The sequence below is a fragment of the Danio rerio genome, chromosome 9 (genome assembly GCF_052040795.2).
Source record: "Danio rerio strain M-AB ecotype USA chromosome 9, GRCz13ab, whole genome shotgun sequence".
In the NCBI taxonomy this organism is placed as follows: Eukaryota; Metazoa; Chordata; class Actinopteri; order Cypriniformes; family Danionidae; genus Danio; species Danio rerio.
Window position 1 is genome coordinate 56,207,657 of NC_141029.1, and position 19,056 is coordinate 56,226,712.

Below are 19,056 nucleotides of genomic sequence, written 5' to 3' on the forward strand. Positions count from 1 at the left end.
CCTTTCTCAATAATGTTCCATCTGGTGACTGGGCAGGCCACTCCTGGAGCACCTAAACCGAAAAATAGAATAATTCTGCTACAGAAATGTGTATGTACAAATGATTTATACAGAATTGTTGCATTTGTGTACAGTATTTAAGACAAATATATTATAAGTAACTGTTATTAGCATACTTTTTTAGCTGAAAAAATTTCATATTTTACTACTTACAGTTCATTTTTAACCAATTAAACCCAATATTGATTATACTCGATGACATTTTGTAGTGTGTCTTTGTGTTAAATCAAGTTAAAAATACTGGTTCAGGTAAACCGGGCCTCTTTCTGGCAACAAATTGAATCTGAGTTGAGTTAAAAGCTCATGAATAGCGTCTGAATCGTGGCTCTCAGCCGCGTGTTTTCACAAGCCACAGAAAAACCCCAGGAGAGGAATTCCAGTCTTGAGTTTCTCCGGGATCCTGTTTATTTTGCCTGAAATGTTCCCCTCTCTCACCTACATGACAGAAACTGGAGAGACGCTTCACAAAGTCACAAAGCTCTTCTTTCAGTTCACGCAGGAACGCCATGGAGGAGACAGCGGAGAAAACTCCTGTCGAGGTAAGCGACGGTTCACGTCTTTAAATGTGACTTTATAGCATGTTATGATTGTGGATTTGGGTTTGTGTTTTCTTGAATAAGGCTTACAGCACTCTGAAGCCCAAAGGACTGATGAAGATGAAGAAAACGGCGCTCGTAGCCTTCATCGCCGGAGCTGCTCTGCTGCTGTTCGGAGGAGTCGGAGCGTTTTACCTGTGGAAAGTTACAGAGAAAGAAGTTAGTAGTGCTCATGATCTTCAACCAATTTGGCTTTAAATTGGTGCAAGTGTTCAGAAACATGTTGAGCAAAAAACTTTTGTTAGAGGATAAATGTGTGGCTTAAAGGGAAATCAAAGCGACCTTCATTATCAATTGAGTCATTCAAGTTGAAATGATGGAATTCGTTATGACAGATTTCATAAGAATTTTTTAGTTGGTTCTGTGCATGATTTCTGCATTATAAGATATATTTTTCAAAGTATATTTTAAGAAAGCAAACACTATTTACACTTTTCCAGAATTTCATGTTTAATTAAATATGTTATGTGTGAAAATATAGAGGTTTCTGAACCTATTTTCCCCACTATGCTTAATTTAAGCTCTAAGTAACTTTCCAGTCGAAAAAAAATATTTAAAGAAAACACTATTTTATTTTTTCTACCTCAAATTTCACATATAATTAAACAAATTCCCTATTCCTTATGACTATTTGAAATTTACTTGCAATATATGTGTGAAAACTGTTTCAGTGTTGTTAGTTTTTTGGTATCAATTTACCTGATGATTTATAAAAATAAAACAAATGCGGCAAGAAAAAATAGTTTATAGTTCCTATGAAATTTAACCAATTTGGCTTAAAATTGGTGCAAGTGTTCAGAAACATGTTGCAACTATCCGAAAAAAAAAATAAAAAATTTAGATGTAAAATGTGTGGCTTAAATGGAAATCAAAGTGACCTTCATTATCAATAGAGTCATTCAAGTTAGAATGATGGAATTCATTGTGACAGATTTCACAACAGTTTTTTAGTTGGTTCTGTGCATGATATCTGCATTATAAAATATATTTTACAAAGTATATTTTTAGAAGCAAACACTATTTATATTTTTCCAGAATTTCTTGTTTAATTAAACATGTTATGTGTAAAAATATAGAGGTTTCTGAACCTATTTTCCCCACTATGCTTAATTTAAGCTCTAAGTAACTTTCCAGTTGAAAAAAAAAAGTATTTTATTTTTTCTACCTCAAATTTCACATCTAATCAAACATATTCCCTATTCCTTATGACTATTTGAAATTTACTTGCAATACATGTGTGAAAAAACAGTTTATAGTTCTTATGAAATTTAACCAATTTGGCTTAAAATTGGTGCAAGTGTTCAGAAACATGTTGCAAGTTTCCTGAGCAAACAATATTTTGTTAGACGATAAATGTGTGGCTTAAAGGGAAATCAAAGCAACCTTCATTATCAATAGAGTCATTCAAGATGAAATGATGGAATTCATTGTGACAGATTTCACAACAGTTTTTAGTTGGTTCTGTGCATGATATCTGCATTATAAAATATATATTTTTAAAGTATATTTTAAGAAAGCTATTTACACTTTTCCAGAATTTCATGTTTAATTAAATATGTTGTGTGAGAAAATACAGAGGTTTCTGAACCTATTTTGCCAACTATGCTTAATTTAAGCTCCAGTTGAAAGAAAAATATTAAGAGAAAACAGTATTTTATTTTTTCTACTTCAACATTCATCTAATTAAACGTATTCCCAATTCTTTGTGACGATTTGAAATTTACTTGCAATTTATGTGTGAAAACTGTTTCAGTGTTGTTAGTTTTATTGTTAACATCTGATAATTTCCCTGATGATTTAAAAAAAAATTGTTTGCCAAGAAAAAAGTTAGAAGTTCTTATGAAATGTAACCAATTTGGTTTAGAATTGGTGCAAGTGTTCAGAAGCATGTTGCAAAAAATATTTTGTTAGAGGATAAATGTGTGGCTTAAATGGAAATCAAAGCAGCCTTCATTATCAATAGAGTCATTCAGGTTGGAATGATGGAATTCCTTGTGACAGATTTGTTGTTTCTGTGCATGATAAGTGTATTATAAAATATATTTTTCAAAGTACATTTTAGAAGCAAACACTGTTTAATATTTTTTAGAATTTCATGTTTGATTAAATATGTTATGTATGAAAATATTTCAGAGTGAAAAAAGGTTTTTGAACCTATTTTCCCCACTATGCTTACTTAATTTATCCCATAAAATATTGAAAAGAAAAGAGTATTTTATTTTTTCCACCACGCAGTTCACATCTAATTAAACCTATTCCCAATTCTTTGAGACTATTTGAAATTTACTTGCAATATAAGTATAAAAACCGTTTCAGTGTTATCTATTTATCTATTTACATTTGGTATTAATTTACCTGATGATTTATAAAAATAAAAAAATTCGCCCAGAAAAAGTTTATAGATCTTATGGAATTTAACCAATTTGGCAAGTGTTCTGAAACATGTTGCAACTGTCCTAGACAAAAAATATTTTGTTAGATGTAAAATGTGTGGCTTAAAGGATAATAAAAGTGACCTTCATTATCAATAGAGTCATTCAAGTTAAAATGATAGAATTCTTTGTAAGCGACTTTGTAACCTAGATTTTACAGTTTGTTTTGGATTCTGGGTTTAATTTGCATGTATGAAGTCAAAGGGGGAATTTTGAGTAGCTTCTATGTTTCAAGTGTATATGTTAATTATCCAACCTTACAAAATAGCCTAGGACTTTTGCATTAAAGATTATCATGTTTAAATGGCACCTATGCATGACTTATGCATTACAAAAATATATTTTTCAACATACAGTTGAAGTCAGAGTTATTAGCCCCCTTTGATTTTTATTTATTTTTATTTTTTTTATTGCTTATTTTAAATATTTCCCAAGTTATGTTTAATAGAGCAAGGAAATCTTTGCAGTATGGCTGATAATGTTTTTTCTTCTGGGAAAAGTCTTACTTGTTTTATTTTGGCTAGTATAAAAGCAGTTTTTAATTTTTTAGACACCATTTTAAGGACTAAATTATTAGCCCCTTTAAGCTATATTTGTTTTTGATAGTCTACAGAACAAACCAATAACAATAACTTGCCTAATTACCCTAACCTGCCTAGTTCACCTAATTAACCTAGTTAACCATTTAAATGTCTCTTTAAGATGTAAAGAAGTGTTTTTAAGAATATCTAGTCAAATATTATTTACTGTCATAATGACAAAGAAAAACAAATCAGTTATTAGAAATTGATTGTTAAAACTATTATGTTTAGAAATGTGTTGAAGAAATTTGCTCTCTGTTAAACAGAAATTGGGGGAAAAATAAACAGGGGCTCTAATACTTCAGGGGGGCTAATAAGTCTTCAGCTGTATAAGACTTCAACTGTATATTTTTACAAGCAAACACCATTTACTTTATTCAGAATTTCATGTTTATTTGTGAAATTTACAAACATTTGACCGTCTAAAAACGTTTTATGAAGCTCTTCTTCCACACTCTGCTTTATTTTAGCCATTTTAGTAACTTTCCAGTTATAGGAGAATATTAAAAGAGAACAGTATTCTATTTCTTCCACCTCCACATTTTAATTACATCTAACTAAACTTATTTGCAATTCTATGTGACTAATTTTGCAATTTACTTGCAATATAAGTTTAAAAAACGTTTCAATGTTATCAGTTTTAGGTAAAATTTTACCTGATGATTTAAAAAAAAAAAAATTCGCCAAGAAAAAAGTTCATAGTTCTTATGAAATGTAACTAATTTGGCTCAAAATTGGTGCAAGTGTTCAGAAGCATGTTGCAACTTTCTCAGATAAAACATTTCTTTTAGATGTTAAATTTGTGGCTTAAAGGGAAATAAAAGCAGCCTTCATTTTCAAAAGAGTCATTCAAGTTAAAACGCTAGAATTTATTGTAATAGATTTTGCAACCCATTTTTTTTTACACTTTGTTCTGTTTTGGGTTTAATGTATGAAGTCAAAGGGGAAATTTTGAGTAGCTTCTATTTTTCAAGTATACATTTTAATATCCAACCTTACAAAATAGCTCAACAGGCAACTATTTTGTTCTGAATTTCATGTTTGATTTTGTGTGAAAACTTTTCAGGATGAAAATTGGTTTTGAACCCATTTCCCCCAACTATGCTTTAATTTAGCTCTTAGTAACTTTCCAGTTTATTAATAAAATGTTTCTACCTCAAAGTTTACATCTAATTGCACGTATTCCCTGTACTTTGTGACTATTTGTAAAGTTTACCTCCAATATACAGTATGTATGAAAATGTTATTTATATGTATGAGATTTTTTTTGTTTTCATTATTGTAAATGTTGTAAGCTAATTGCTTTTTGCCAAGAAACAATTTTATAGTGGTTATGAAATTTAACCAATTTGGCTCAAAATTTGTGCATGTGTTCAGAAGGATGCTGCAACTATACCAATAACCAATTAGGCTCAAAATTGGTCCAAGTGTTCAGAAACATGTTGCAGACATTACAATATATATATATATATATATATATATATATATATATATATATATATATATATATATATATATATATATATATATATATATATATATATATATATATATATATTAGATATTAAACTTATGCCTTAAATGAAAATTAAAGTAGCGCTTGCAGTCAAACTGTCATTATTAATACTGTAATTCAAGCTTGAATTACATAATTGATTGTGACAGATTTTCTTTTACAGTTTGTGTCTTGGGTTTAATTTAAATATATCCATTCGTAGGGTAAATGTTGTGCCGCTGTGTTTAAAAAAAATTAATAATTAATTAAATTGTATGCATATATATATATATATATATATATATATATATATATATATATATATATATATATATATATATATATATATATATAAATCCAACATTGCATAATCCTTAACAGTCAACAGCATCAAAAAGGGATTTATTTGTATATTTTACAAGCAAGCACTATCTTTTCTTTTATAATTTCATGTTTATTTAAATGTGTTATGTGTGAAATTTACAAACATTTTAAGAGAACATTTTTTAACCTATTTTTATAGTAGCTTTCCAACTAATTTGGCTCAAAAGTTGTGCAAGTGTTTAGAAACATGTTGCAACTTTCATAGACAAAGATATATTTTTTAGATATTAAACTCGTGCCTTAAATGGAAATTAAAGTAGCGCCTGCAGTCAAACCTTCATTATTAATACTGTATTTCAAGCTGTAATGAAAGAATTCAGTTATTTATTGATTTTTTACTTTTTTTTTTTTTAAATAAATTGTTCGGTGTTTGCGGTTTAATTTGAATATATGCATTAATTGGGGGAATTTTGAGCTGCTTCTTTTTTAAAAACAAATTTAATATCCAACATTGCGTTACCCAACAGTCAAGAGGAACAAAAGCATTTTTGCATTAACTCTAAGTATATTTTACAAGCAACCACTATTTTTTTTATTTTTCTTCAAAATTTCATGTTTGATTAAATGTGTAATGTATGAAATTTACAAACATTTCAGAGAGAAAAATGTTTTTGAACCAATTTCTCCACTATTCTTTATTTTAGCCCTTAGTACCTTACCAAATTAACTTTATACATAAAAGAAAATATTATTAAAATATTTTTTTTCTCTAATTTCACATCTAATTAAATGTTATCAATTGTTTCAGACCAATGAGTTAGTTTTAGTTTATAAAAAAAAAATAGTTTTATGATGTACATTTATTATCATTTTACTTGATGTAAAATGATAACACATCACCAATAAAAAAATGTTAATCGTGCTTATGGAATAACCAATTTGGCTCAAAATTGGTGCAAGGGTTCAGAAACATGTTGCAAACTTTGCTCGACAAAAATATGCATTTTATATATTAAACTCATGGCTTAAATGGAAATTAAAGTAGTGCCTGCAGTCAAACTGTCATTATTAATACTGCATTTCAAGCCAGAATTATATAATTCATTGTGACATTGTGACCGTTTTTTACAATTTGTTCTGTGATTTGGGTATAATTTGAGTATATCCATTCATAGTGTAAATTTTGTGCCGCTGTGTGTTAATATAAAAAATATATATATATATGCATCCTTTTAGATGCCGTTGACTGTTGCCAATTATGCAATGTTTAATATATATATATATTCATCTAAAAGGAATTTTTGCATTAACATTTAAATGGCACCCATGCTTGATATATGCATTACACCAATATATATTTTCAAAGTATATTTTACAAGCAAACACTATCTTTTCTTTAAAAAATTCCATGTTAGATTAAATGTATTTGATTAAATGTGTCATGTGTGAGTAAAAATGTTTTTGAATCAATATTTCTCCACTATGCTTTATTTTAGACCTATGTAGCTTTCCAGTTTTATACTATAGTTAAAAGAAAATATGATTAAAGGAAAAAATAACTATCTCAAATTTCACACCTAATGAAATGTGTAAGCAATTTCTTATGATTATTTACTTGCAATATTTGTGAATAAAATGTAGATTAAAAAACAATCAGTGTTGTTAGTTTTATTATTAGCATTTGGTGTCATTTTAACTGGTGATTTAACTGTTTTTGTCATGAAAAATGTTAATAGTGCTTATGAACTAGAACCAATTTGGCTCAAAATTGGTGCAAGCATTCAGAAACATGCTGCAACTACCCTAGAGAAAAATATATATTTTAGAGATTAAACTTGTGTCTTAAATGGAAATTGAAGTAGTGCCTGCAGTCAAACCTTCATGATTAATAAAGCAACTCAAGCCGGAATGATTTAACTCACTGTGACAGATGTTGCAACATCATTTTTTTTTTTTTTAACAATTTGTTCTTCTAGATATGCACAGATTGTTCTGTGTTTTGGGCTTAATTTGCATGCATGCAGTCGTGGGGGGAATTTTGTGCTATTTTTAAAGTATACATTTTTAATATCTAGCATTGCACAATGGCCAATTTTCTAAACGTGCAATAGTTGCAGACGCATGGATATGCAAAGCACGCATACAATGAGTTTGAGCCTGAAAATATTTAAATTGCAGTTGGTCTCAGCAAAGTGTCAAGGTTGATCAATAAAGCGAGCGTGCCGTGTTTTGCATTTGCAGCCATTGATTTCAGGCACCTCTGGTATTTCAGAAAAATGCGGCAGGTTAAAGACGGCAAACAAAGAGGTCTGTGTGCAGGGTTATAATCACGCAGTGTTAACAGTGCAAACACATCAGCAGGCCTCACTGCCCTATACAAACACGAATGAGCCGCCCTGCAGCCTCAAGCACAGAAATAATCATCATAATCATGGGTGAATATTACGCATCCTGTTTTCATATGGGTTAATTCAGTAGTTCTCTAGGTTTGTTGCTGCTGTTATAGATTAAAACCCAATGATGCATCAAAATACATTAATGCATTAAAAAAATAATGTTCGATTGGCACCTATGCATTATAACACATATATTTTTCAAAGTATATTTTTTAAGCAAACATTATCTAATTTTTACTGACTTTTAAAAAATATAATTTAACACACAGCTTGTAAAATTTTTTGAAAAAAAAAAAAAACAGGAGTGAAAATGCTTTTGAACCATTTTTTCCCATGCATTACTTTATTTTAGCACTAAACTTTGAAATTTATATTTTATTATTTATTTTGTACACATTTATTTATTTATTTCCTATTTATTTATTTATTTATTTTACTATTTTTTTATTCTATTTATTTATTAATTTATTTAATTTACTATTTATTTTTTTTCTATTTATTTTTTTTCTATTTATTTGTTTATTTATTTATTTTACTATTTATATTTTCTATTTATTTATTTTACTATTAATATTTTCTATCTATCTATTTATTTATTTATTTATTTATTTTACTATCTATTTATTTTGCTATTAATATTTTATATTTATTTATTTTACCATTTATTTTTTTCTATTTATTTATTTATTTATTTATTTATGTATTTTACTATTTCTTTCTATTTATTTATTTTACTATTTATATTTTCTATCTATCTATTTATTTATTTATTTTACTATCTATTTATTTTGCTAGTAATATTTTCTATTTATTTATTTTACCATTTATATTTTCTATTTATTTATTTATTTATTGGTTTTACTATTTTTTTCTATTTATTTATTTTACTATTCATTCATTCATTTATTTTACTATTTTTTCTTTTTATTTTACTATTATTCATTTATTTATTTTCCTATGTTTTTTCTATTTATTTATTAAACTTTTTTTTCTATTTACTTATTTATTTATTTATTTTACTATTTATTTTTTCTATGTATTTATTTTTTCTATTTATTTATTTTTTCTGTTTATTTCTTTTATAATTTATTTTTTTCTACCATTTTTCACTTTGATTTGTAATATTTAATTGTTTCAGTTCCAGCATTTATTTATTTATTTGCATACTGTTTGCTATAATTTATTAATAATATTTTTACCTCAGATCCTCACATGTAATTAAGCGTGTTACTTGACGATTCTTTTTGACCATTTGTTTTTCAGTGGTTTCTAGGTTTAGTATTTTCAGTTGGTATCTTTTTCCGATAAGATTTAGTTTTATTTAAAATATTTTAAATTATTTTCCAATTGAATTTTTTCCACATTTTTATTGATTTTCTTATTTTCGTAATAAATGTTTTTTTTATTTATGTTGCCATTCACTAGAAAAATAACACTTTAAAGTATAAATATTGTGTATTTCTCTTTTTACATTTATATATATATATATATATATATATATATATATATATATATATATATATATATATATATATATATATATATATATATATATATATATATATATATATATATATATATATGGAAAATCTTAATTATGTTAATTGATATACATTTATTGATAATAAATTTTTTTTATTTATAAAAAGACAATTAATCATAACTAGTTTTATATCCATTTTAAATGTATTTTTCATCGAAAAGGATTAATGCATTCAAAAAAATATAATGTTCAATTAACCCAAATGCATGATACATGCATTATTATAACAATATATATATTTTTCCAAGTATATTTTTCCAAACATTATCTATTTTTGGTGTTGTTGTTTAATTTGTGGCTTGTAAAATTAACAAAAATGTCTGAGTAAAAATGCTTTTGAACCGTTTTCCCCCACTGTTTATTTTAGCACTGATCTTTGCAGTTTATTTTGTATTATTTAATTGTTTCTGTTCATTCATTCATTCATTCATTCATTCATTCATTCATTCATTTATTCATTTGTTTATTTATTTGCATACTGCTATAATTTTGCTAGAAAATGATAATTTAAAGTTGTAAAAATTGTGTATATTTTTACTTTAAATTTTCTCTTTTTTTGCAATTATTTGTCAATATTACTAGAAACTGAAAAACTAAATTTGGTTTCAAGATGTATGTATATATATATATATATATATATATATATATATATATATATATATATATATATATATATACATACAGTATGTATATGTATATATATATATATATATATATATATATATATATATATATATATATATATATATATATATATATATATATATATATATATATATATATATATATATATATATATATATATATATAATGGTCAAAATAATTGTATTACTTTTAATTTAGTTTAATAATTTATTCCAGTAATTTTAAAGGTGAATATTCAGCTTCATTACTCCAGTCTTCAGTGTCACATGAATCTTTAGAAATCCCTCTAATATTACTAATTATTAATTTATAAAATGATTATTATTAATATTATTATTAATGTTATTATTATTATTATTATTAATGTAATAGTAATAAAAGCAATAGTGACTGGAGTAATAATTGCATTCCAAACTAGATACAATAAGAAAGCAGTTATTGAAAATTTTTATAAATATTTAATAATACATTTTTTTATTTACATTTAATAAACGCCACCTTGATGAACATAATCATTTTCTTTTTTCTTTTTTTTAAATTACCCCATTTGACCGGTAGAGTAAATGGAAAATGTTTCTTTAATAATGACTTCTATTAATAAAAAATGTTACATCCATGTTTATTGTTTATTATTTCCAATTTTATTTTTTAAAAATGTAATAAAACAACAATTAATTATAACTAATTTTAATATCGCATAAATGTACTTTTAATGGTTTAGATTAAGTGACTGAACTAACGCTGTTGTCATCATCAGGCGATCAGCGCTCACCTGGGCAGAAACATCGATATAAAGATTGAAGATGATTCAGATTCTGCAGAGGGGACGATCGTGGAAGTTCAAGACTTTAAAGCTGTGAGTGAAAGAAACAAACACAATTATCTCATCTCAGAGACGTTCGCTTAACAACACTATTATTGTGCATCATTTCACAGGGCATCACCGCCGTCAAGTTTCCCGGAAAAGAGAAATGCTTCATCAAATCACAAGCTAGAACTGAACTTTCTGAGGTGAGAAACTTTCATCGTTTTATAAAACATCACTAAAACAACTATATAAGTAGCTCAAGTGTGCCCGCTCTGACCCCATCGAGAATATCAAAACAAATGACTGAAACAGTCGCTCAGAAATTAATCTACACGTCCATCATCATTTTGCATAAACCTCAGAAACACATCTGCTTCATAATTAAACATAATTGAGATAATTAAACCTGTTTAAATTAGAAAACAATTCATTAGCTGTAGCTACAAATAAACTTTCTCATCAGGCATGTACAGACTGTCCCTCTCTAAATAATCCAGCTGGAGTGTGTGATTAACATCATTATATAGAACAATATACTGGCTTCCTGGCCACGCCCACACCTAATGTCAGTCAAACAATTCACAACCAAATTATGTTTGTTACAAGTTACTGCCAGATTCGTGCTTATTAGAATATAAATATTAGATGGAAAATTTGCATATAAATTAATGTTTTGCAAAGATTCATTTCCATATATCACATCCAAAATAAAAGTTTGTTTTGACATGATATACACTCGCCGGCCACTTTAATAGGTACACCTTACTAGTACCGGTTGGACCCCTTTTGCCTTCAGAACTGCCTTAATCCTTCAAGGCGTAGATTCAACAAGCTACTGGAAAAATTCCTCAGAGATTTTGCTCCAAATTGACATGATAGCATCACACAGTTGCTGCAGATTTGTCGACTGCACATCCATGATGCCAATCTCCACCACATCCCAAAGGTGCTTTATTGGATTGAGCTCTGGTGACTGTGGAGGCCATTTGAGTACAGTGAACTCATTGTCATGTTCAAGAAACCAGTCTGAGATGATTCACGCTTTATGACATGGCATGTTATCCTGCTGGAAGTAGCCATCAGAAGATGAAGACACTGTGCTCATAAAGGGATGGACATGGTCAGCAACAATACTCAGGTAGGCTGTGGTGTTGACACGATGCTCAATTGGTACTAATGGACCCAAAGTGTGCCAAGAAAATCTCCCCCACACCATTACACCACCACCACCACCAGCCTGAACCGCTGATACAAGGCAGGATGGATCCATGCTTTCATGTTGTTGATGCCAAATTCTGACCCGACCACCCGAATGTGTCAGCAGAAATGGAGACGCATCAGAGCAGGCAACGTTTCTCCAATCTTCTATTGTCCAGTTTTGGTGAGTCTGTGTGAATTGTAGCCTCAGTTTCCTGTTCTTAGCTGACAGGAGCAGCACCCGGTGTGCTCTTCTGCTGCTGTAGCCCATCCGCCTCAAGGTTGGACGTGTTGTGTGTTCAGAGATGCTCTTCTGCAGAGCTCGGTTGTAACGAGTGCTTATTTGAGTTACTGTTGCCTTTCTATCAGCTGGAACCAGTCTGGCCATTCTCCTCTGACCTCTGACATCAACAAGGCATTTGCGCCCACAGAACTGCCGCTCACTGGATATTTCCTCTTTGTCGGAGCATTCTCTGTAAACCCTAGAGATGGTTGTGCATGAAAATCCCAGTAGATCAGCAGTTTCTGAAATACTCAGAGCAGCCCGTCTGTCACCAACAACCATGTCCCGTTCAAAGTCACTTAAATCCCCTTTCTTCCCCATTAGTTTGAACTGCAGCCGACAAGAAAATGAATGAATGACTAATTTAAAAAAGATTCAGAAACATGTCAAAGCTTTTCAGTCTTTTGTTTTGAATCAGTGTCTCAGAGCACGTATCAAATTAGCAAGTCACATGATTTCAGTAAAGGGGCTTCCAATTAAAAAAAAGTAAAAAATTCCTAGTTGCAAAAAAACATCCAATGACACACCTCAGAGTCTTGCAGGAGGTTTGATGTTTAGTTTCCCGCAGGATGAAGCCGGAGTGAAAGCTGAAGTGGCGTCTTTGGTCTGGATCACTTCAGAAGAGCCACTGAAGGACAGCAGCTTCCTGAGCCCCGAAATACTGCGATTCTGTGCAGATCTGCCCATTTACTGGCACCACCCCGCAAACTCCAGAGGTACAGCACATCATTATCAGCAAACCTGAAACAAGAGCAATGACAGAGTTACAGCAAACATTCTCTCAAAAACAAACCATTTAAGGCCCGGTACCGACATAAGTCTGCAATGTGGAAGTGCACTCATTATAGTCTGTGTTAAATGCAAGGCTATTTGTGAAATCCAGGGATAACACTGTATGTGTCAGGGTCTTGTCTGGTGTACCTGTGTCTGTTATGTCATGTGACTTCCCAGAGTGTTATTCCATGTGCTTTTGTTATGATCATGTGCTCCTTTGTTCTGTTTTTCCCACCTCTAGTTCCATGATTTTCACCTGTGCTCCTCCCCTGTGTGTTATACAGTTATAGGGCTCTATCATACACCCAGTGCAATGCGGCGCAAGGCGCGTCACAATTGTCGTTTGCTAGTTTCAGCTTGGCGCAAGAGTCATTTTGATGTTTTCTGTGCACGCTGTTTAAATAGCAAATGCATTTGCGCTCATATGTGCGCCCATAGGCATTCCGGGCCAAAAAAAGGAGGTGTGTAAAGGTGCATTGCTGGCGTGTTGCTATTTTGAGGAACTAAAATAGACTGCAGAATAGACCAGCTGACAGGAGGTCTAAAGTCCAGTGCAGAGCACGTTAGTTGTGCGCCTCACTTACACACTGCTTAATACACACAAGATGTAGAGCAATACACACATATCTTTACATATGAAAAAAAAATTAAAGGATTAAAATATTACAAAAATTATTATTTTCTACATAAATAAAAAACACCACAGCCTCCATGCCTTCTTCATCTCAGGGGGCTTTTTCAGTTTATTCATAACCATGTTCTTTTGTTTAATGTTATTATTATTAACAGCATTATTTATGTAACGAAAGGGCTGACACAGAGGGATCCATTTGCAGTATATTTATTAAACACAGTTTAATAAAGACAAGCACACAGATGTAATGCGTGTGCAAACTCACATCAAACACAATAGTGTTACGTAGCAAGGTAGAAGGAAGGTAATCACAGTATGAGTGTTCAGGCATGGGTCTGAGGCAGGCGGCGAATATCAAGGTCGGTGTTCTGGCTAGAGTTCAAGGCAGGCGGCTTGGATCAAAGTCGATAAGCAGGCAGAGGTACAAGGCTGGCAGGACGAGGTCAAGGAACAAGGCAAGGTAAGCACCGGGAAAGCAGGCAGTGTAGAGAAACGCTCAGTAGTGTTAGCCGGGCAGAACAAGACTTCACAATGACTGAGTGTGTGTGTGCTGCTTATAAGCGTGAGTGTGGGTGATCAAGTGGATGCGCTTCAGGTGTGCAGGCTATCAGTGTAAGTGGATGACGTAATGGTTAATAGTCCAGGGATGGTGACCTCTGCTGGCCAGCGAGGGGAATGACTGGGGCCGAGTCGGTGACAATTTATTATATGCAGATTTATATTTGTTTTATTAAAAACAAGCTTAGATTTGTCCACCTGTCAGGTTTTAGACCATATGGAGCTCAGCATGTGTATTTGGATGTAACTCAGTTGTTTGAGCACACTTCGTTATTATTGTTCATTTATTCGTTTGCTGTAAATTCAAACTGAATTTAGAAATAGTTTTGAAACAAATCTTTGCGGTTAATAAATGAAATTAATTATTTATAGGCTAATTGATGTCTGTGCGTACAACATGTTTCCTTGCATGAGAGTGAAAGTAAAGAATGAGGAGGCTCATCTCTCCTTCTCGCGCTGCAGATGCTCTGTTTAACCGTTTTCTCTCTAGTGAATCATTCAGTTTTTCCACTTACAAAGTCTGCCATGTAAATAGCAAATGCGCTTATGGCGCGACTCAACTGACTCTTAAAGGGAATGGGAGATGAGACTCTGATTGGTTTATTCTCAAAACACACCTAAAACTCATTAAGAGAATAAGCTCAACCCTGTTAGACCATGCGCCACGATACAAAGTGTATTTTTCCGTCCTTTAAATAGCAAAAGTGGATTCAGACACGCCCTTGATGCTTCTGCGCTTTGGACTTTGCGCCTAGATCGTCAAAATAGAGCCCATAGAGTTATTATGCTATGCTATAGAGTTATTGTGCCGCTTGTATTTATACCCCTGCTTTTGTTTAGTTTCGGGACTGGTCTACTTTGTTATGATGTTCACTATTAAAAAGACACACTGGAATCGCAGAAATGACAAAGTAGACCAGTCCCAGAACAGAACACGAACAAAGGACCACATGATCATACCAAAAGCACAGGGAACAACACAGAAGCCAATGGAATAACCATTCACGGTGAGAGATATGGATGTAGTATCCGTGATGTCACACAGGTTTCTGAAGAGCGCAAATGCAGCAACAAGTTGGCATGGCCAACCATCACCATTTTGTTTGCAGGTTATTTGCAGGATGTTGCTGCTTGGTTCTAACTAGGATTGTCAAAAATGACAAGTTCAGTCCCAGTCTGTTAAAATTTGATACAACTTTTTTCACAAATTTCTAAAACAAAAACTAACTTAATAATGTGCCTTTTTTAAAATAAAAATATATTTGTTTAGACATATTTTGCTGAGGGTGTTGCAGTGGCGCAGTGGGTAGCACGTTCGCCTCACAGCAAGAAGGTCGCTGGTTCGATCCTCGGCTCAGTTGGCGTTTTTGTGTGGAGTTTGCATGTTCTCCCTGCGTTCGTGTGGGTTTCCTTCGTGTGCTCAGGTTTCCCCCACAGTCCAAAGACATGTGGTACAGGAGAATTGGGTAGGCTAAATTGTCTGTAGTGTATGAGTGTGTGTGTGAATGTTTCCCAGAGATGGGTTGCGGCTGGAAGGGCATCCGCTGCTTAAAAACTTGCTAGATAAGTTGGCGGTTCATTCCACTGTGGTGACCCCGGATTAATAAAGGGATTAAGCCGACAAGAAAAGGAATGAACGAATGAATATCTTGATGAATCTTTTATCTATGAATATTTACAGCAGTCAAATATAAAGTAGGACCAGATTCATTAAAGTTTTTGACTACTGTAGATTTTTGTGCTGAAAACACAACAAAAACACAGCGATTGTTTGCAGTGCGCTGCAAAAAATGCTTTTCTTACTTAGATTTTTTGTCGTGTTTCTAGTCCAAAAATCTAAAACTTCCTAAATCAAGAGGAATTTTCTAGACAAGCAAAACATATTGTCTTGTTTTAAGATATAATATGCCAATATTAAGTGAGTTATTCCTTAAAACAAGCAAAATAATCTGCCAATGGGGTAAGCAAAATAATCTTACGTCAAAAGAAAAAACAAGAAAAACAAGAAAAAAAACAAGTGCTGGTCACTTACATGCATACTCTGACAATTGGTGATGATTTCCATCTGGAGCTGATAGATACGTCTCTTTAATGCTGTTAATCTTGAATCTGTGGTGTGTGTGAAGCGCTGAGGAAGAGGAGGAGTGCGACACGAATGAGACGCCAGACTTCGGCTGGAGTAAATCGACAACCGGCCAGGCGGAGAAACTCCACAGCTTCAGCCAGAGATGAGAGACCCACAGGGCCCGAATACAACCCAGAGAACCCCTATCATGTGAGAAATACCTTCAGTCCTTCAATTACAAACACAGAGAGCCATTAGGATGGTTATTTTAGGAAACTAATGGTCCTGATTATACAAGTTTGAATTATTCGCCCTTCTGTGAGTGGCTTTTTCAATATTTCCAAAATGATGTTTAACAGAGCAGGAAATGTTTCACAGTATTTCCTATAATGTTTTTTCTTCTGGAGAAAGTGTTATTTGTTTAATTTTGGCTGGAATAAAGCATTTTTTAATTGTTTTAAACCCATTTTAAGGTCAACATTATTAGCCTTCTTAAGCTACAACATATTAGTTTTGGATTGTCTCCAGAACAAACCACATTTATACAATGACTTGCCTATTTACCCTAACTTTACCCTAATTACCCTAGTTAATGTATGTCCCCTGTATTTTTTTCCCACTAATTTCTGTTTAACGGAAAGAAGACTTTTTTTCAACATTTCTAAACATAACGGGCTCTATTTTAACAATCTAGGCGCAAAGTCAAAAGCATTGAGCATGTTTGAATCAACTTTTGCTATTTTAAGGATGGAATAATACGCTCTGCGCCCCGGTGCACGGTCTAACAGGGTTGAGCTTATTCATAGAATAACGTGCATTAAACCAATCAGAGTCTCATCTTCCATTCCCTTTTAAGAGTAAGTTGCGTCGCGCCAAGGCTTAACTAGGTTAATTAGGGTAAAGTTAGGGTAATTAGGCAAGTCATTGTATAACAGTGGTTTGTTCTGGAGACAATCCAAAACTAATATTGCTAATAATATTGACCTTAAAAATGGGTTTAAAATATTCAAATCTGCTTTTATTCTAGTTCAAATAAAACAAATACAATTTTCTCCAGAACAAAAAATATTATAGGAAAAACTGTGAAAAATTCCTGAATCTGTTAAACATCATTGGGGAAATATTTTTAAAAGAAAAGAAACAGGTGAATAATTGTGACTTCAACTGTAAATATTGATGGACAATAATAGCTGACCGCTCTGTCTGGTGTCTGTCTCAGCAGCAGAATCAGGGTTCGGAGGGCACCATGGTGTTCGACCCCATGCTGGATCATCGTGGGATCTGCTGTACTGAATGTCACCGCAGCTACACTCACTGCGAGCGGGTGTGCGAGCCTCTGGGCGGCTACTGGCCCTGGCCCTACAACTACCACGGCTGCCGGCCCGTCTGCAGGCTCATCATGCCCTGCCGCTGGTGGGCCGCTCGCGTGCTGGGGCTGGTGTAGGAGATCCAGACGCTTTACAGATAATCAGCATTTCAGCTCCAGAAGAGGAGGAGTGAGGGATTTCAACAAGTACATGTGCAATTAGAGAAGTGTCAGACATGGGTGCAATGCAAAAAAAAAAAGCTTTCCTTACTTAAAAGTTTGTCTTGGTCTAGTCCAAATATCTAGAAAGTCTTAAATTAAGAAGCTTTTTATAGAGAAGCAAAAATATTTTGTTGTTTACAGAAATAATCAGTCGAAATGAACTGCAAAATTGCCAAAAATGCCTTTCTGTATTGGTGTTTTTGTCTTGTTTCTAGTTCAAATGTCTAGAAAGTCTTTAATCACGATGCATTTCCTTAGACCAGCAAAAATATTGTGTTGTTTTCAGGAATAATGGGTCAAAATGAACTGCAAAACTGCAATAAAATGTTTTTGTCTGAGAGTTTTTGTCTTGTTCTTAGTCCAAATATCTAGAAATTATTAAATCAAGATGATTTGTCTAGAGAAACAAAAGAATATTGTGCTGTTTTAAGAAATAATGAGTCAAAATGAACTGCAAAACTGCCAAAAAAGCTTTTCTGTTTTTGAGTTTTTGTCTTGTTTGTATAGTCCAAATATCTAGAAACTCTTAAATCACGATACATTTCCTTAGATGAGCAAAAATATTGTGTTGTTTTCAGATATAATGAGTGAAAATGAACTAAAAAACTGCAACAAAAAGTTTTTTTTTTGTTTTAGAGTTTTTGCCTTATTTCTAGACCAAATATCCAGACCGCAAATATATTTATTTGTTTTCACTAAAAAGCCAAAATGAACTACGAAATTTAGTAGTTCAAACTGAGTTTTTTTGTCTTGTTACTAGACATATTTATAAAGAAGCAAAAATATGAAGTTGTTAACAGAAAAGATGTAAAACTGCAGTAAAACCAGCATTTCAGCTTCAGAAGATGATTTATGAGGGATTTTAACCAGTTCAGACATGGGTGAATGCAAAAAATTTTTTTTTTCTTAAGAGTTTTTGTTTTGTTTTTAGTCCAAATATCTATAAATGTTTAATTCAAGAAGTTTTTTTATAAATAAGAAAATATATTTTGTTGTTTTCAGAAATAATGTGTCGAAATGAACGGCAAAACTGCCTTTCTGTCTCTGAGTTTTTCTTGTTTGTAGTCCAAATATCTAGAAATTCTTAAATTTAGAAGCACTTTCTTAGAAAAGAAACAAGTGTTTAGTTTTTTTCAG

The 19,056-nt window shown here is 31.8% G+C and overlaps 1 protein-coding gene across 2 annotated transcripts; it reads left to right on the plus strand.

Moving 5' to 3' along the window:
• Positions 1-396: 396 nt before the first annotated feature.
• cnmd (chondromodulin) lies at positions 397-18,548 on the plus strand. Of its 2 annotated transcripts, none has more exon segments than NM_001126448.2 (7): positions 397-599; positions 681-815; positions 10,830-10,928; positions 11,009-11,083; positions 12,929-13,076; positions 16,453-16,601; positions 17,614-18,548. In NM_001126448.2, coding segments are annotated over 7 exon segments (861 nt in total). In that variant the 5' UTR covers positions 397-566; the 3' UTR covers positions 17,836-18,548.
• Positions 18,549-19,056: the final 508 nt, after the last annotated feature.

Excerpts from the sequence above, each read along its gene's own strand:
- cnmd (XM_087267134.1), top strand. The coding sequence starts at position 567 with ATGGAGGAGACAGCGGAGAAAACTCCTGTCGAG. Across the intron at positions 816-10,829 it reads GGAAAGTTACAGAGAAAGAA|GCGATCAGCGCTCACCTGGG; the intron begins GTTAGTAGTGCT and ends TGTCATCATCAG. Across the intron at positions 13,077-16,452 it reads CCACCCCGCAAACTCCAGAG|CGCTGAGGAAGAGGAGGAGT; the intron begins GTACAGCACATC and ends GTGTGTGTGAAG.